At 43.0% G+C, this 20,741-nt stretch overlaps 1 protein-coding gene across 1 annotated transcript in view; it reads right to left on the bottom strand.

Moving 5' to 3' along the window:
* ROCK1 (Rho associated coiled-coil containing protein kinase 1) overlaps window positions 1-20,741 on the bottom strand; it is a 135,618-nt gene that overhangs the window by 102,154 nt on the left and 12,723 nt on the right. The window contains exon 2 of the mRNA XM_008160185.3: window positions 6,774-6,855. Coding sequence (XP_008158407.3) covers window positions 6,774-6,855 — 82 coding nt within the window. The remainder of the gene's footprint in view (window positions 1-6,773; window positions 6,856-20,741) is intronic.

Here is a 20,741-nt window from a genome sequence, read left to right as displayed (position 1 = left end):
CAGAAAGGAAGGGAGAGGGATAGAGAGCCAGAAACATCGATGAGAAACATCGACCAGCCGCCTCCTGCACACCCCCCACCGGGGACGTGCCCGCAACCAATGTACATGCCCTTGACCGGAATCGAACCTGGGACCCTTCAGTCCCCAGGCCGATGCTCTATCCACTGAGCCAAACCGGTTTCGGCTGATTTCTTAAATTTTGTTTTATTATTTTCTGTACTTTTCTTCAATTGAAAAACTAGACTATCATAAAGGGAAACTAAGAAAATAATCCCATTTACAAGTGTATAAAAACAAACAAACCTAGGAATAAATTAAGCCAAAGAGGTAAAAGTCCTGTACTTGGAAAATTAGAAGATACTGAAGAAAGTACCTGAAGAAGATACAAATAAATGGAAGCATATACTGCGCTCATGATTAAGAAGAATTAACATCATTAAAATGTCCATACTACCCAAAGCAATCAATAGATTCAACATAATTCCTATCAAAATAAATGGTGTTTTTCAGAGAACTAGAATAAATAACCCCCAAAATTACATGGAATCACAAAAGACCCCGAATAGGCACAGAAATCTTGAGAAAGAAGAACAAGGTTGGAGGTATCATGCTACTTGATATCAAACTATACTACAAGGCTACAGTAATCAAAACAGCATGGTAATGACATAAAAACAGACACATATAAGAATCCTACCTAATAAAGGAGTAATATGCAAATTGACCATCACTCCAACACACAAGATGGCTGCCCCCATGTGGACACAAGATGGCCAACACAAGATGGCCAGCTGGGGAGGGCAGTTGGGAGGGACCAGGTCTGCAAGGGAGGGCCGTTGTGGGCGATCAGGCCAGCAGGGGAGGGCAGTTGGGAGGGACCAGGCCTGCAAGGGAGGGCAGTTGGGGGCGATCAAGCCTGCAGGGGAAAGCAGTTAGGGGTGACCAGGCCGGCAGAGGAGGGAAGTTGGGGGCGACCCGGCCTGCAGGGAAGGGCAGTTAGGGGGGACCCAGGCCTGCAGGGGAGAGCAGTTGGGGAGGACCAGACCTGCAGGGGAGGGCAGTTAGGGGTGACCAGGCCTGCAGGGGAGGGCAGTTAGGGGTGACCAGGTCTGCAGGGGAGGGCAGTTAGGGGCAATCAGGCTGGCAGGAGAGCAGTTAGGCATCAATCAGGCTGGCAGGGGAGTGGTTAGGGGGTGATAAGGCTGGCAGGCAGAAGTGGTTAGGGGCAATCAGGAAGGCAAGCAGGCAAGCAGTTGGGAGCCAGCAGTCCTGGATTGTGAGAGGGATGTCCAACTGCCCGTTTAAGCCCGATCCTACTTGGATCGGGCCTAAACGGGCAGTTGGACATCCCTTGAGGGGTCCCAGATTGGAGAGGGTGCAGGCTGGGCTGAGGGACAACCCCCGCTTCCGTGCACGAATTTCGTGCACCGGGCCTCTAGTGGAACATAATAGATAGCCCAGAAATAAATCCATGCCTTTATGGTCAATTAATATTTGACAAAGAAGGCAAACACATACAATGGGGGTAAATATAGTCTATTCGATAAATGATGTTGGTAAAACTGAACAGATACATGCAAAAAAAAAAAATGAAAACAGACAACTTTCTAACACCATACATACGAATAAACTCTAACTGGATTAAAGATTTAAATTTAAGACTCAAAACCATAACACTCGTAGAAGAAAACAGGCAGTAAAACCTGGCACATTTCTCATAGCAGTATTTTTTCTGATATATCTCTTTGGGCAAGGGAAACAAAAGAAAAAATAAATAGGACTACATCGAACTAGAAAGTTTTTGCACTTTTTTTGCAAAGGAAACCATCAACTGAACAAAATGGCAACCTACTGAATGGAGAAAGGTATCTGCCAATAATACATCTCATTGGGGATTAATATCCAAAATTGATAAAGAACTAAGACAACTCAACACTAAAAAATCAATCCAATTAAAAAAATGGACAGAGGACCTGAGTAGATATTTCTCCAAAGAGGACAGACAGGTGATCAATAGAAACATGAAAAGATGTTCAATATCACGAATCTTCTGAGAAATGCAAATTAAAACCACAATGAGATATCATCTCACACCTGTCAGAATGGCTATCATCAATAAACCTACAAACAAGTGTTGGCAAGGATGTGAAGAAAAGAAAACCCTCGTGTACTATTGGTGGGAATGCAGACTGGTGCAGCCACTATGTAAAATAGTAACTATGGAGGGTCCACAAAAAATTAAAATGAAACTGCCTTATAAACCAGAGATTTCACTTCTGGGTATATATTCGAAGAGACCCCAAAACACTAATTCAAAAGAATATTTGCACCCCCATATTCATTGCAGCGTTATTTACAACTAGTGGCCCGGTTGACAAAATTTGTGCATGGCGGGGGGTGGGGGGGTGGACTCCCTCAGCCCAGCCTGCACCCTCTCCAAACGGACATCCTTCTCGCAATCTGAGACCGCTGGCTCCTAACCACTCACATGCTTGCCTGCCTGATCGCCCCTAACTGCCTCTGCCTGCCGGCCTGGTTGCCCCCAACTGTCCTCCCCTGCCGGCCTGATCTCACCCCCAACTGCCCTCCCCTGCCGGCCTGATCTCGCCCCAAACTGCCCTCCCCTGCTGGCCTGATCGCCTCTAACGGCCTCTACCTCAGCCCCCACCACCATGGCTTTGTCCAGACGGAAGTCGGACAACCGGAAGATGGCCGGTTGACCCCGTCTAATTAGCATATTACCCTTTTATTAGTATAGATAGCAAAGATACACCAAGAGCCCATAAATACATGACTGGATAAAGAAGATGTGGTACACATATACAATGGAATGTTATTTGTCCATAAAAAAGAATGAAATCGAGGAGAAACCAAGATGGCGGCATAGGTAAACACCTATACTGCTGCCTCCCACAACAATTTCAAAACTGCAACTGGAAGACAGAGCAGACATCGTCCAGAACCACTGGAAAGCTGGCTGAGTGGAAATTCTACAACTAGAAGGAAAGATAAAAGGACACTGAGACCCAGAGGAGCTGTGGAGGACAGGTGCAGAGACCTGTGCACGAAAAGGGCGGGCGGCTGAATATGCAGCTGGCTTACTCACGTTGCTTGGAGAGGGCAGGCAGCAAGCGCATGGCTAGCTTTCTCATTCGGGAGGGAAACAAAACCTCCCGACTGCACTGAAATCCAGTTCCGGGTGAGACTTTGAACACCCAGACTCATTTTGGGAGAAACTGGACTGTCTGGCAGCGGGCGAAACTCAGGGCAGCCTTCTCTCAGAAGTGCGTGCAGCCATTGCCGCGGGACATTGAGACAAGGACCTCGTAGGGTGGGGCTGACGGGAAACCAAGGCTGTCTGCTCCACCCTGAGAGTCCACCCCATCCAAGCTGAGCACAGAAGCTCTCCCAGTGGAGACACAGCTGATCCTCACAGCCAATTGGCTTGGAGGTCAACTCCCCCCAGTGATACTAACAACAATCTAGGCTTAACTACAACAAGACTGTACACACAGCCCACAAAGGGGTACACCAAGAGTGTCCACCTCAGGTAACTGGGGAGGTTGAGCCACTGGGCCCTGCTAGGACACCTAGCACACAAAGCCACTCCATCAACTCAGGGAAGCAGCCAAAATGTGGAGACATAGAGGCAGGCCACAAATGAAGGAAATGGAGGAAAGTAAACGCCTGGATATTGAGTTCAAAACCACAGTTATAAGGTTTTTCAAGAATTTTCTAGAAAAGGCCAATAAATTTAATGAGACCCTCGAAGATATGAAAAAGGATCAACTAGAAATTAAGCATACACTGACTGAAATAAAAAATATTATACAGAGACCTAAAAGCAGACTAGAGGATTGCAAGAACCAAGTCAAAGATATGAAATACAAAGAAGCAAAAAACACTCAACCGGAAAAGCAAAGAAAAAAGAATCCAAAAAGTTGAAGGTAGTGTAAGGACAACCTCAAGCATACCAACATCCAAATTATGGGGGTGCCAGAAAAAGAGAGAGAGCAAGATACTGAAAACCTATTTGAAGAAATAGTGACAGAAAACTTCCCCCACCTAGTGAAAGAAATAGACTTACAAGTCCAGGAAGCGTACAGAACCCCAAACAAAAGGAATCCAAAGAGGACTGCACCAAGACACATCATAATTAAAATACCAAGAGCAAAAGACGAAGAGAGAATATTAAAAGCAGCAAGAGAAAAACAGTTAGTTACCTACAAGGGAGCACCCATAGGATTGTCAGCTGATTTCTCAACAGAAACTATGCAGGCCAGATGGGAGTGGCAAGAAATATTCAAAGTGATGAATAGCAAGAACCTACAACCAAGAGTACTCTACCCAGCAAAGCTATTATTCATAATTGAAGGTCAGATAAAGAGCTTCACAGATAAGAAAAAGCTAAAGGAGTTCATCACCGCCAAACCAGAATTATATGAAATGCTGAAAGGTATTCTTTAAGAAGAGGAAGAAGAAGAAAAAGATAAAGATAAAAATTATGAACAACAAATACATATCTATCAACAAGTGAATCTAAAAACCAAGGGAATAAAAAATCCGATCAACAGTATTAACTGGTGAATATAATAGAATCAGGGGCATAGAAAGGGAATGGACTGACAATTCTTGGGGGAAAGGGGGAGTGGGGGGTGCGGGAAGAGACTGGACAAAAAGCGTACACCTATGGATGAGGACAGTGGGGGGGGAGGTAAGGGCAGAGGGTGGGGTAGGAACCTGGTGGAGGGGAGCTATGGGGGGGGGGGAAGAGGAACAATTGTAATAATCTGAACAATAAAGATTTATTAAATTTAAAAAGAAAAGAATGAAATCTTTCCATTTGGGACAACATGGATGGGAGGATATGCTAAGAGAAATAAGTCAGCCAGAGAAACAAATACCATGATTTCAAGTATATGTGGAATCTAAAGAACAAAATAAATAAACAAACTGAAATAGACTCAGACACAGAGAACAGACTGATGGTTGACAGAGGGAAAAGGATATGAGAGACTGGATAAAAAAGGTTAAGAAGTACAAATATGTAATTACAAAATAGTCATAGGATATAAAGAACAGCATAAAGAATACAGTCAATAATACTGTAATAACTATGTATGATACCAGGTGGGTACAGGAAGTATCAGGGGAATACTTTGTAAAGTATATGATATTTAACCACTATGTTGTATACCTAAAACTAATACAAAATAACATTGAATGTAAACTGTAACTGAAAAATAAATTGAAGAAAAGTTTCAGGAACAAAAAATGAAAGTAAAAACCAGGCTAAAATACACAATACACAGGTTTATCAGTTAAAACAGTTTATGTTTTCATTTTACCAGTATTTTACTTAGTTCTTTTGTGATTACTGATGTTTCTACTTATAAAATGTTAACATAAAGGCATAGTTAATATTATGAATGAATACTGCATAGCAAAAGGAGTAACAAATTAAGAAAACAGCCCTAGCCGTTTTGGCTCAGTGGATAGAGCGTCGGCCTGTGGACTGAAGGGTCCCGGGTTCGATTCCGGTGAAGGGCACATGCCTGGGATACAGGCTCGATCCCTAGTAGGGGGCGTGCAGGAGGCAGCCGATCCATGATTCTCTCTCATCACTGATGTTTCCATCTCTCTCTCACTTTCTCTCTGAAATCAATAAAAAATATATTTAAAAAAAAAAATTAAGAAAACATGTGTTCCAATTCTTGCTACATACTCTCCTTTGTATTAATGAGCATTTATCCTTTGCCTCCCATCAAACAGGAAAGGGTCATGTTTCTCCACCTCTTTGGTTATTTTGCTACATCGTTAAGCAGGGAGGTAACCAAATGTAAACAACAATAAAAATGCCCTGCAATTTCAGTTAAGATGTGAGAAATTTAAAAAACCTTCATATTTAAAAAAGTTCCCATTCAGACTCTGGAACCATATTCCAAAATAAAATTAAGGCTAAATAAATATTTTTATTTTTAAAAAACCAGAAAACTAATAAAATTGATAAGTAAAATTCTGAGGCAAGATTTCCAAGTGTACAAATGATAAAAGAAATTACAACAAAGTAAAAACGTTTGAATATTTAGAAAAATAAAACTTTTATAACCAAACATATGTAACCAAAATTGAAAGACAACACTAAAACCAACCCAACCTAAATATATCAATATATATGGTTTAGGAAACAGAAATAAAGAAATGGAATAGGGAATATTTTATGATCTAAAATCTTATTTTCAAGTTCTTGAAACAATTTCAATAAGTTCTTTAGTCAAAATTTTAAATGATAATGTCTAATATTAAACCCAAAATAATGTTTTTAGAAGAGAATATCTGTAAAAATTAAATAAAAGCCAACTTTCACAAAGAAAATTCCCATATCCCAGGTGGGATTTTCATATGTAATCTATTTTTACTTGCAAGTATTAAAATATAATAGCTAATTCATTATAACAGAAAAATAGAGAATACAACCTTACTGAAATTTAATGTGCATATATATATATATGTATATATATATATATTCTTATTTTAATATATTTATTTTAGTCCTTTACTTTTCATTCCTTAATCTGCAAAATACTTTATAGATTCTCCTAATAAGCACCCAAACTGACTAATAAAGTTTCTTTTCCATTTCATTCATTTTATGTAAAAACTATTGATGAAATAAGCAAAGAGTACACAGAAGGAGAAAAAAGGGCTTGAATTATCTAAGTCAAGATTTCATTATATATAATCTGTAATTAACCTCCACAAAAATTACTTACATCTGCTTAAAAAGTTGTCAATATTTTTGTTTTTTCTTAAGGCAGGAAAATCCAAATCATATACCAAAGCATCCAATCCATCCTAAACAAATAAACAAACAAACAAACAGTTAGTTTTCTGGATCACTCGATGAACTTTCCTTTTTTATGAGTAAAGAATAAAATATACCTCTTAATTTTTAATTAGCTCTCTCATACATCTTGCATTCACTTGATACTTTCTATACGTAAGGTTACATGAGTACTGAGATAAAAGAACATTTGCTTTTATTTCATATATAGATTTTTCACATTCTAACTCTCCCAGACAGAGGAGCAGCAACAAAGCACCAACTGGCTACAACTGACTTCAACTCATGCCCTTTTCCCCTCATGTGAGCATAACATTTTACTTTTCATTCTCCCTTACTACTGCATTTATCTTTATTTCAGACACTCATCAAAAACAAATGGCCTATCTTTGTGCCTACACATATTTTACAAGGAAGTAGCTAAAAATAGTAGTTCCTAAAATGTGAAGTTTAGTGTAAGATAAATTCAGCAGTTAGATATACTTTTAATTATAAAAATACGAGGGGCCTAGTGCACGAATTCATGCACCTTGAAAGGAACTGTGGGCCACAAGGCTGCCCTGGGCACAGGGGCAAGTTTGGTCCATCCTCCACACCCCGGCCCGGCCCCTCCCGCCACGGCCCCCTGCCCCCTGTCTGCCTGCAACCCAGCTCCCACCGCCACGGCCACTCCCACGCAATGGCGGCGCCAGCCCCGCTCATACCCACTGACAGCATGGAGCAATTGGGGCTGGCGCCAGCAGCGGGTACAAGCGGGGCTGGCGCCAGTAGCAGGTGTGAGCAGCAGCAGCAGCCCCAATCACCCCTCACGAGCAGGAGGAGGTGGAGAAGCCCTCAGGGGTGATCAGGGCCGGCAGCCGCCACTTGCACCTGCTGACAGTGCCAAGCGATCAGGACTGGTGCCGGGTGCTGGCAGTGGGTGCAAGCAGGGCCGTCGCTGGCAGTGGGTGCGAGAGGAGCTGGCGCTGGTAGTGGGTGCAAGCGGCATCTGCTGGCCCCAATTGCCCCTCAGGAGCAGGGGGAGGTGGAGAAGCCCTGAGGGGCGATCAGGGCCAGCAGCCGCTGCTCGCACCTACTGATGGCACTGAGCAATCAGGACCGGCACCAGGTGCCAGTCGTGGGTGCGAGTGGCGGCTCTGGCACTGGCAGCAGGTGCGAGGGGGGCCAGCACCAGCAGCAGGTGCGAGCGCCCTGCGGGACTGCGGCATGTGGGAGCAAATAATTTTCAGTAACCATCAGAGGCTCGCCCCAATGACAGCAATCGGCGCCCCACCTTGGTCTGGTGGACCCCCCTCTCACCTGCTCCACCATCCCATCACGGCTGATGGCCGCCATGTTCCATGCTCTGCTACCTACTGCCGACGCCCGCCATGTTCTGTGTGTGCCCCCTGATGGTCAGCGCATATCATAGTGACCGGTTGTTGGGTTGTTCCGCCATTCAAAGCTATCAATAATTCGGTCTATTTGCATATTAGGGTTTTATAAATATAGTTATTGGGTTTTAATAAGGGTTCTTTTTCTTTCCTTGAAGCACTTTCTAAGGCAGCCATTAGTAAAGGACAAACATGGGCATTTACTTTTACTTCTAAGCAAGTGCAGGACAATGTGAAGGTGTAACTATCAGTTAAGTGGGATTGCGGTAGGAGGAACATTCCGGTAACCCAAGTAATCTTCATTTTATTTAGCTGGAGAAATCTAGTTTGCCCCAGCAAAGCCCAAGAATAAAGAAAGGAGCAGCAAAAGAAGATGCACCTTCTGCAAACCCTATACAGTTGTGTTCATAAAAGGAGAAAAAAAAACAGAGAATATACAGATTTTATACTTTGTGTTAAGCCACAGGTGTGAATCACCCAGTTATTGTAGAATATTTAAAATATTCCCCTACAAAATAAAAAAAACAGTCAAAGCTTTAAAATATATCAATGCATGAACTAGAAACTGACAATGGAGAAGAAGGCTAATAATACCAATGTTGTTGAGTGCCTGAAGAGATCAACCTGCCCTATATTGCCTTTTCAAAATTCAGGGATTGTGCAGGTCTGAAGAAAAAGCCCCTCCACTAAAACAAGTTTATCTATCCCTGAGATACATTTATTAGAGTCTTATAAGCCATTTGAATATTTGTTCATGCTTTTTGCAGAAAAGAGATGAGAATCTTTATATGAGAACTAGAGGCCCAGTGCACAAAAATCGTGCACTCAGGGAGTGTGGGAGCCTCAGCCCAGCCTGCGCCCTCTTGCAGTCTGGGAGCCCTTAGATGATGTCCGACTGATGGCCGGCAGTTGAACATCCTTAGTGCTGCCTCGGAGGTGGGAGAGGCTCCCGCCACCGCTGCTGCACTCGCCAGCCGTGAGCCTGGCTTTTCGCTGAGCGGCACTCCTCCTGCATTGAGCATCTGCCCCATGGTGGTCAGTGTGTGTCATAGTGACCAGTCGTTCTGCCATTTGGTCGATTTGCATATTAGCCTTTTATTAGTTAGGATTTGTTTAAAAAGACCAGCTGACGTTTGGTCTGTTCTAAATAGAAAAAAAACCAAACCACTAAATATTTGAACTCACTGATTTCTAAGAAAAGATCAATTAAAGATGAATATATTTTTTTACATTTTTAAATAGATTTTAAGTTAAGGCAGACACCATAGTTAACATCTCATTTTCTTCTACAGCGCCTTAAAAAATGACCTGACGAGTAGGCATAAAAGGTACAATAAACCTACGATTTTTATGTTCAATAGCAAAGGCAGTATAATATTCAAGAAATAATATTTTTCTTAGACCAGACACCAAGTTTCAATGTATTGTGTCACTACAAAAAATAATATGGACTACAGGAGAGTGCAAGTACAGTATTCCTCCCTCCCCCTTTTTCCATGGTTTCAGTTACCCATGGTCAACCTTGGTCCAAAAATTTTAAATGAAAAATTCCAAAAATAAACAATTCAGGTTTTAAATTATGTGTCATTATGAGTAGCACGATGAAATCTCACACCATCCACTCCATCCCGCCCGGGACATGAACCATCCCTCGGTCCAGAGTATCTACATGTATATGCTTCCACCCCCTTCACTTAGGAACCATCTTGGTTATCAGATCACTGTTGTGGTATCCCAATGCTTGTCTCTTATTTTACTTAATAATGGCTTCAAAGTGTAAGAGCAGTGATGCTGACAATTCAGATATGCCAAAGAGAAGCCATTAAGTGTATGTATGTATAGGGAAAAAAGTACATATGGGGTTTGGTAATATCTGCAGTTTCAGGCATCCACTGGGGGTCTGGAATACATTTCCTGTGGATAAGGAAGACTACTATACTATTAGCTAGACAAGAACAATTTCAGACCAAATTGTGACATCTTAATGTTGTCTGGGAAATGCAAGTAGGTATAGTACAATACCCTCAATATATCATTATACTTTATGATAACTATTATTTTAAGAACTCCTAACAAACATTTACTTCCAAAGACACATTCCAGTTTTAAAAGGTTCAGAACATCTAAATTTATATTAGCTCAGATTATTTTTTAATATCAAAATTTTAAACAGTGAGGGGTATATTAAATTTTACTCACATGCTCTCTTTGGTAAATATATTTAAAACAATTGCCTCCATTCTTACTCCAAATAAGATTTTAGAAAAATTACTAAATGTTAGATAGAAAAGAACCTCAAAATTTACCTTAATGCCCTCATTTTATACCCAAGGCAAATAACAACCAGAAATATTAATTTACTTGCCCAATGCCACACAGCTAGCTGGTAAGCTGTGAAGGATCAAAATACTAACTCTTAGTTTAGTAGTTAGAGATATAACATGATCATGATAAAAACGTAATTTTAAAAATCTCAATCTCTTAAAAATGAAATTAGGAATTGAGAATAAACATGTATATTTAAACCCAATATGCACTGTTCAAAAATTAATAGAAAATCACCAGTCATTCTTCTAATTATAACAGAAAGTACAGCCTGGCCGGCGTGGCTCAGTGGTTGAGCATCAAGCGTCAACCTATGGACCAGAAGGTCATGGTTCGATTCCTGGTCAGGGCATATACCCAGCTGAGGGCTCAATCCCCGTGTGGGGCATGCAGGAGGCAGCCAATCAACGATTCTCTCTTATTATTGACTAGAGGCCCGGTGCATGAAAATTCATGCATTAGAGGGGGTGTCCCTCAGCCCCCTCTCACAGTCCAGGAGCCCTCAGGGGCGGGAGGCGATCCAGCAATCAGGGGAAGGCGACGCCCCCATCATACCTCTGTTGCTGCCACTACCGGCAGCACAATCCTCGACTGGGTCTGGGCGGCTAGGCAGCCGCCATCCGAGGCTTGTTTGTGCCTCAGGCCAGCCCTGGGCAGCTGGGGGGCTGAGGGGACTGGGGACTCTGGAGGCAGGCGCGCGGAGCGGCTAGACCTACCTGGCGGCAGGCCCGGCCATGCCACGCACCTGCCACCCCAGCGGGGCTGAGGGGACTGGGCGCTGGCATCTTGTGGCTGTGTGCACCGCCAGCTTTGAGGGCGTGACAGTCAATTAGCATATTCCCTCCTTACTGGCTGTGGGCGCTGTCATCTTTGTGAGGGCGAGATGGTCAATTACCATATCCCCTCTTTATTAGATAGAATGTTTTTATTTCTCTCTCCTCTACCTTCCTCTCTAAAATCAATAAAAATGTTAGAAAAAAACCCCAGAAAGTACACTGGCTAGAACTCAAAATCCTATATTTTCTCTACTATACCACAGGCTCAAAATCCTAAATTTTCTCTGCTATACTATCACTTCCTCTTCTGTATAACCTTCCCTAAACTACCTAAAAAACTCCTTATTAGAGTTATTTTTTATTTCAATCTTCACAGCTACATCTCAAGCACCTTGAGCCAGCTATGCTCAAGGTGCTTAGCAGACAAGTAGCATAGCGGACTACTGTTGGTATCCTACTCCAATAATTATTTCTACCTTCCTAATTTAACCCTGATTTTGTTTCAGCTACCCACCTTCTTTCAAAAGACTATGAGCTTCCAAGGACGGAGAAATCTTTTCCAGCTCCAGGAGGCTGGTTCTGATTTGTCCAACCCAAGGCAAACATGGAGGCTTATTACTCTTGCCAGTGTTCAGCTTAAATAGAGGAACAGGGTAATAATCTGGTACATGAGACGTGAGGGGAAAACCTACAGAAAGGTTTCTGGGGAAAAATTCTTCTCTTTTGAAAAGATACATCTAAGATATAGTCGTTCCTTTAATGAGAAATTATCATGTCTGTATGTGACACCTTAAAGAACAACAGCCATTTGCATCCTCAAGAGATGTTGGCAGAAAACAAAGCCAAACACAATGAGGACAACAGAACTCAAGGATGTAAGGAACCTGAATCCCTGATGTTTGTTGAACCAATGAATTAACCTATTCTATAGCCACTCTATCCAATACATGTTCCTTATGGCCTAACTCAATTTACATTACATTTTCGATTTCTTGTGACTAAAACCATCCAAACAGAAATACATAGTAAGAGCTCAATAAATGCCACTGCACTGAAACAGCATTAACCAAGGCAATAGAACTCGTTGCAGTGAAAGGGCAGGAGAACTGCCCATTCAATGGTGTGACCAGGGGCAAGATGGGGTTTACAAAAAGTATCACTCTGGTAAATGTTTGTATAACAGGACAGCACTATGGAGAAGAATGATTTTTTGAGCCATGTTTAATAATAAAATTAATTCCATGGGCTCAAATACTTGAAACATTAAAAAAAATAATAAAGTAAAAGCTTTTTAAAGAAAAAGACACACGTGTATTTGTATGTTACTGTTTGGAAAGACAAGTCAAATAATCTTTCTGAGCCTCAGTTTTCTCTTTCGTAAAATGAAGATAACTACCTACAACTCATACTAGATTTATGAGAATTAAATAAGTGAAGAATGTAAAGTGTTTGGTCCCTAAGTCCCACTTCTCTCTTTTTTTTTCTTTAGCTGACATTTGAAGTTCTGTAAATCTCATTATTGATAGAAATGACATACAGAGAAAATAGACACTATAGTTAGTGATGTGGTCATAAAAACTTAAGAGTACACCTGGCCAGCATGGTTCCATGGTTAGAGCATCAGCCTGTGTACCAGAAGGTCTCAGGTTCAATTCCCAGTCAAGGGCACGTACAGGGGTTGCAGGTTTGATCCCTGCCCCTCCTTCCCCCCCGCATTGTCCCCATTGGGGTGCTTGTGGGAGGCAACCAAATCAATGTGTCTCTCTCATATGATGTTTCTCTCCCTCTCCTCTCTTCTCTATCTCTCCCCCTCCCCCCACCCTTCCACTCTCTAAAAATCAATGAAAAAATATTATCACTCTTCCGGTGAGCATTAAAAAAACAAACAAGAACAACTTAAGAATAAATTTTAGGTCAATATGTTAAACCAGGCGTCCTCAAACTACGGCCCACGGGCCACATGCGGGTGTTTTTGCCGTTTTGTTTTTTTACTTCAAAATAAGATATGTGCAGTGTGCATAGGAATTTGTTCATAGTTTTTTTTTTAAACTATAGTCCGGCCCTCCAACGGTCTGAGGGACAGTGAACTGGCCCCCTGTTTAAAAAGTTTGAGGACCCCTGTGTTAAACCCTTCCCCACTGTAGTAATTCCATCTATGATTTTTTTTTTTTAAACATGGAGCATCTGACTTTTGCTTGACCACAGAATTTGATCATGCATTTGTTAATGGAAACTAGCTGCCTGCACTAATTGTGTAAGGACACTAGGTGTTTGGACTTCTAGTTGTATGAGATGGTATATGGCTTTTCAGTATCATCCATAAGCAAAAACTATATGCCTTTTATCAGAGAAATAGAATGGGCAAGAAGGTATTCTAGCATAATCTAAAACATGTAACAACAGTGGCTAAAGGGAGTCAAAACACTGAGGTGGGGGACAGGAACACAGGCTTCCATTTTAATGCAGTGAAGAAGATACACAACAAAAGGAATGTATATATGCAGCCATAAACTAGAGCAAGGAATTCTGACTTTTATTCAGTACTCCCAAGTTCTGTAAAATAATGAAAAATGAGACGTCACCACTTCCTAAAGTCCATATTTTATAGTACCAGGATTCAGCACCTTAACAGAAATTAACATTCCTCCAAGAGCAAAAACAATTCACAAGGAATGACAGCCAAAGCATGTTGTCCTACGACTTACTCCTTCACTTAATTTTATGATTATGACATGAAAGAAAGTTACCTTCTACTTTCACAACATGTCCATCATCTAGCTTAACCATCAATTTAAGATTTGTAGGGGAGAGGACATATAAGACAGGAGCCAATCAATGTCAAATATTTACAATAATTAAATTATTTGCTACTCATGGTTTACCAAAGACAGTAGATCAGTCAGAACAATATATTTTGAAAGAAGCTAATCACACTAGTGAAGTACTTCTATATAAACACACAAAAGTAGGTATATTTAATTGTAAGTATAACATTTTACAAGGACCTCTAAAGAATGAACATTTACATTTCACATTTCTTAAGAAGTACTGGCATTAGGAGAGGGGAAAGCTCCAGTTGTGTTACCTCACAACAGAGCTTAAGCAAAAGGAAAAGCAGGAGCAATTATTCAACTGAACACTGCTGCAAACTCTAGTTCTCTGGATAGTTTTGAATTATAAAAATTAAGAGTCCTGTGCAAAATATCATTTAGGATTACATCTACTAGTAATAACACATTTCTTATAAGGTATCCTTACTAATAAAAGCCTAAGTGGTCATCACGCCGTCACAAGATGGCTACACGCACAGTGGGTGCACGCAGGTGGGCAGGGCTGGGCTTGACACTGTGTGCGTGGAAAGGAGCATGCCTAGGAGTCCCGCCTCCTCCTGGCTCTGCACAGTGAGGCCTGCCTGGGGGTCCAGCGAGGCCTGCCTGGGGGTCCCCCGGCTCCACGCGGCAAAGCCTGCTTGGGGGTCCCGCACAGTGTGGCCTACCTGGGTGTCCTGGGGGTTCCGCCTCCCAGCTCTGTGCGGCACGGAGGTGGGACCCCCGGCTCCAGCCTACCTCTTTGGGGCAATCCATCGAGGAGCCCGGGATGGGTGAGTGGGGCCTACCTCTTTGGGGCAATCGATCGTGGGGCTTCCACACTGTGACAGGGGACAGGCCAGGCTGGAGGACCCCTTCCCCCCGAGTGCACGAATTTCGTGCACCGGGCCTCTAGTGAGAATGTAATGGCACTAGGAAAGGTATACTATGTATAAAAAAAAACATTTTAAAGTAAAATTTCAAAATCTAAATGTTTACTATTCTAAACATGGACATGTTTTGTGAGAAACTACCAAAAAAATCCATTAGAACTATGGCAGTAAATCCAAGGCTTCCGAAAACCCAAACTGCTTCTAAAATAGGCCGACCTTTGGTACTAAAAGACTTCTGTTAAACTTGATGACAGCACATGTACCATTTAAAGAAAGTATTTTTGGCACATATAAATCTCTTTGCTGGGTAAAGTAATAAGAAATTTCTCAAGATTAAGCACTAATATGAAAATGAAAACAGAATTTCCTCAGGGAATTTGAACAACTTCTGAACACAATTAAAATTTATTTAACCAGTGTGACATTACTATATATATGACAATGCTTCCCATGACTCATTTTCTCTACACGTATCAATCTCTAAAATGGCACTTTCGAATCAATCACCAAGTTACATAAGTCTACACTTAGCTGGGGACAGATTTGGAAGTGCCATTGTACATTTTACTAAATATTTAAAATACTTAATTTTTTTGCAATATAATTGTCCTAAAGAACATCGGCATGTATATAGTATCAAATAGGCCATGCTCACCCTACTCCAAAGCCTTTGTACCAGCTCTTTTCTCCAGCTGGAATGTGAACATTACTTATATTCAGACTACCTCAATGTTACTTTGTGCTGCCTTTCCCAACATCCTGAGAAAATATTAATAATGACCTCCTATGTGTTTCCTACTATAGGAATGATTATATTTAATTTTATGTTGTATTTACAATCTGCCTCCTCCTCTGTAAGAAAACAGATAGTAATCTACACTAATAAAAGAGAAACATGCAAATTGACCATACCTCCGCTATGCCCACAAGCCACGCCCACCGACCAATCAGGAGCAAGTATGCAAATTAACCCAACCAAGATGGCTGCGGCCACTGAGCGAGCAGGAGGCTTGGGTTTTCCCGGCTATGGACAAAGCCAAGCTTCCCGCCCGCCCTGGCAGGCCCTGGCCTCCACTCAAGGCTACAAAGTTTCAATTATAGAAGATAAATATATCCCAACAAAAATGGCGGCAGCCATGGAGCTGGAGAGAGCAGGAGGCTTGGGTTGCCCCCAGCGATGGAGGAAGCCAAACTTCCCACCTGCCCTGGCTGGCCCTGGCCTCCGCTCAAGGCTACAAAGTTTCAATTATAGAAGATAAATAAATCCCAGATACCAGGGCCTCCGCTTGGGTCGCTGGGGGGCGTGGCCAACCTGCAAACCACCACAGGCCCCTCGCCCAGGCCACCCCATGCCCCAAGGGAGCCCCTACCCTGATCCAGGACACCCTTCAGGGCAAACCAGCAGGACCCCACCCATGCACAAGGCCTCTATCCTATCTAATAAAATAGTAATATGCAAATTGACCATCACTCCAAACACACAAAATGGCTGCCCCCTTGTGGTCAAAGATGGCTGCCCCCATGTGGACACAAGATGGCCGCCACAATATGGCCAGCTGGGGAGGGCAGTTGGGAGGGACCAGGTCTGTAAGGGAGGGCAGTTGGGGGTGATCAAGCCTGCAGGGGAGGGCAGTTATGGGTGACCAGGTCGGCAGAGGAGGGAAGTTGGGGGCGACCGGGCCTGCAGGGAAGGACAGTTAGGGGGGACCCAGGCCTGCAGGAGAGAGCAGTTGGGGGGAACCAGGCCTGCAGTATAGGGCAGTTGAGGGTGACCAGGCTTACAGGAGAGGGCAGTTATGGGTGACCAAGACTGCAGGGGAGGGCAGTTAGGGGTGACCAGGCCTGCAGGGGAGGGCAGTTAGGGGTAATCAGGCTGGCAGGGGAGGAGTTAGACATCAATCAGGCTGGCAGGGGAGTGGTTAGGGGGTGATCAGGCTGGCAAGCAGAAGTGGTTAGGGGCAATCAGGAAGACAGGCAGGCAAGCAGTTGGGAGCCAGCAGTCCTGGATTGTGAGAGGGATGTCCCAGATTGGAGAGAGTTCAGGATGGCCGGAGGGACACACACACATCCCCGTGCATGAATTTTGTGCACCAGGCCTCTAGTCTATATATATAACACCCTAATATGCAAATAGACCGAATGGCGGAACAACTGAACATAACAACCCGTTGCTATGATGTGCGCTGACCACCAATGGGCGTGCGCGCAACATGGCGGGCATCGGAAACAGGCGGTAGAGCACAGAACATGGCGGGCATTTGCTGCAGTGGGATAGTGGAGCAGGTGAGTTGGGGCACTAGACCAAGGTATGGCACCGGTTGCTGTCATTGAGGCAAGCCTCTGGTGGTTACTGAAAATTCTTTGTCCCCCGCACACCGCAGTCCCGCCGGTGCTCACACCTGCTGCCAGTGCCAGCCCTGCTTGCACCCGCTGCTAGCGCCCGACACCGGTCCCGATCGCTCTGCACCGTCAGCAGATGCGAGTGGCGGCTGCCAGCCCTGATTGCCACTGAGGGCTTCTCCACCTCCCTCTGCTCCTGAGGGGCAATTGGGGCAGCAGCCACCACTTGCACCTGCTGCTGGTGCTGGCCCCAATCGCTCCATGCCATCAGTGGGTGCGAGTGGGGCCAGCACCATCAGCAAGTGGGAGCGGTGGCAGAGGGAGTGGGGCTGCCGGCAGACAGGGAACCAGGGGTTGCAGCCGGAGGGACCAGGCAGGGGTGCAGAGGATGGGCCAAGACCTGCCCCTGTGCCCATGCAACCTTGTAGCCCACAGTTCCTTTCAAGGTGCACGAATTCGTGCACTGGGCCCCTAGTAATAATAATAAACTAGAGGCCCAGTGCACAAAATTCATGCATGGGGGGGGTGTCCCTCAGCCTGGCTTGCACCCTCTCCAATCCGGGACCCCTCGGACAACCCTCTCGCAATCCGGGACGGCTGGCTCCTAAGCGCTCACCTGCCTGCCTGCCTGATCACCCCTAATCCCTCTGCCTGCCTGCCTGATGCTCCTAACTGCTCTCCTGCCTGCCTGATCACCCCTAACCCCTCTGCCTGCCTGCCTAATAGCCCCTAACCCCTCTGCCTGCCTGTCTGATCGCCCCTAACCCCTCTGCCTGCCTGTCTGATCGCACGTAACTGCTTCTGCCTGCCTGCCTGCCAGATTACCCCTAACCACCTGCCTACCTATCTGATCACCCCTAACTGCTTGCTGGGGGGCAGGGCTAGCCCTGTGAGGGGTTGTCTGCCTACCTGATCACCCCTAACTGCTGGCCTGCCTACCTGATTGCCCCTAACCACTCTGCCTGCCAAATCACCCCTAACTGCTTGCTTGGGGGTGGGCCAGCCCTGCGAGGGGTCCTCTGCCTGATTGCCCCTAACCACTGGTCTGCCTGCCTGATCACCCCTAACCACTCTGCCTGCCTGCCTAATCGCCCCTAACCGCTTGCTTGGGGGCGAGGCCTGCCTAACGAAGGGCCATGGTGGTTCTGGTCTAATGGTCGTTGTGGTCATAATGCTGTTATGGTCTCTGGCCTTTTATTATATAGGATACTTCCTGTCTTTGGGAGTCCTTTGATTATTAGGTAGAAAAAGCAAATAATATAGGATCCTAAGTGTTATAAGTAGGTACTACATGAACAGAGAAAGGACAAATTAATCAACTGTGGTTTGCTTTGTAAAAGAGATGAAATTTGAGCTGACCCTTAAAGAGAGATTTTAGAAAGAATAAGATGGAGGTGAGCAAGCCAATCTATAGTCAAGAAATTCACTTCAAATGTAACAAGATGGTTAGGCTAAAAGTAAAAAGATGAGAAATTATATAACATACAAATAGATATCAAAAAAGTTGGATTAGGTATATCATAAGACTTCAGAGCAAAGAAATGACGAGGGACAGGGTGGGAAATTACATAATGATAAGAGTCAATTCACCAAGAAAGCAAAACAATCTTAAAATGTGTTTGTTCTATACAACAGAGCTGCAAAATATATGAAGCAAAAATAGATAGAAATGAAAAGAGAAATACACAAATACACAATTTTAGTTGGCAAACTTGACATGCCTCCCTTAACAACTGATTGGACTGGACAGAACATCAGCAAAGAAAATTCAACAACACCAGTAACTAACAGGATCAAATTGACATTTATGGAACATTCCACTCACAATAGCAAAATACATTTTTTTATTAAGTGCTCAAGATTGTCATACTTCAATCCTCAACAAATTTATAAGAATTAAAATCAGAGTGTGTTGTCTGACCAAAGGTAATCAAACTAATAGAAATAACAGAAAGGGAGTAATGTTCAAACACTTGGGAATTAAATAAAATATTTTTAAATAATCCATGGTCAATAAGAAAGTCTCAAGAGAAGTAAAAACACACATTGAAATGAATAAGAATGAAAATGTAACAAATCAAAATTTGTGGTACACAGTTAAAACAGTGCTGAAAGGGAAATGTATAGCACTAAATACTAATATTAGAAAAGAGTAATGATTAATCAATAATCTAAGTTCGTTTCTCAAAAAACTATAAGAGCAAACATAAGAAAAGAAGCAATAAAGAAAAACAAAAATCAATAAATTAAACACAGAAAACAACAGTGGAAGTTAAATGAAACAAAAAGCTGGTTCTTTGACAAGATCAATCAAATTGACAACCTCCTAGCAAGATTGACAAAGAAAAAGAAAAAACACAAAACACTGATATTAAAAATGAAATAGGCGCTATCATACAGATCCTGCAGCTATACGAAGGGTAGTAAGGGAATATTATGAACAACTCTACATATAAATTTGACAACTACAATGAGACATACAATTCTTTAAAAAGCATAAACTACCATAACTACCCCAATACAAACAAGATAATTTGAATAATATTATTAATTAATAATGTAAAGCCCACTGAAAAATAAATCTCCAGGTCTATATAGTTTCACTGGAGAATTCTACCCAGTGTTTAAAAAATTAACATCAATTCTTCACAATCTGTTCCAGGAAGGGGAAAAGAAAAAAAATACGTCCAAAGTCATTTCGTATAGCCAACAGTACCTGGATAGCAAAACCAGACAAAGTCAGTACAAAAAAGAAAAGTACAGACCAATATATTTCATGAATATAGATGCAAACATTCTTAAATAGCCCTGGCCAGTATGGCTCAGTTAGTTGGGCATCATTCTGTGCATCAAAAGATTGCTGATTCAATTCCCAGTTAGGGCACATGCCTGGGGTTGCAGGCTTGATTTCCCGGTTGGGGGTGTGCAGGAGACAGCCAATCAATGTTTTGCTCTCACAACAATGTTGCTCTCTCTCCCTCTCCCTTCTTCTCTCTCTAAAAATCAATTTAAAAATCTTTTTTAAAAGTTCTTAAAATATTAGCAAATAGAATTCAGCAATATATAAAAGCAATCATACACCATAACCAATAAAGATGTAAAAGTTCTTAAAGTTTCCAAAGATCTATTCCAAAGATTCAATACTTATTCAATATTCAAAAATCAACAAGCAACCAGCATTATTTACAACTAGAGGCCCAGTGCACGAAATTTCATGCACTGGGAGGAGCCCCTCAGCCCGGCCTTCACCCTCTCGCAGTCCAGGAGCCCTCAGGGGATGTACACCTGCCTCGAAGGCTGGAGAGGGTCCTGCCACTACCACTGCACTCACCAGCCGTGAGCCTGTCTCTGGCTGTGTGGTGCTCCCCCTGTGGGAGCACACT

Source organism: Eptesicus fuscus, chromosome 12 (genome assembly GCF_027574615.1).
Source record: "Eptesicus fuscus isolate TK198812 chromosome 12, DD_ASM_mEF_20220401, whole genome shotgun sequence".
In the NCBI taxonomy this organism is placed as follows: Eukaryota; Metazoa; Chordata; class Mammalia; order Chiroptera; family Vespertilionidae; genus Eptesicus; species Eptesicus fuscus.
Note: the sequence above shows the minus strand (reverse complement) of the source record. Positions and strands in the feature narration are given on the sequence as shown.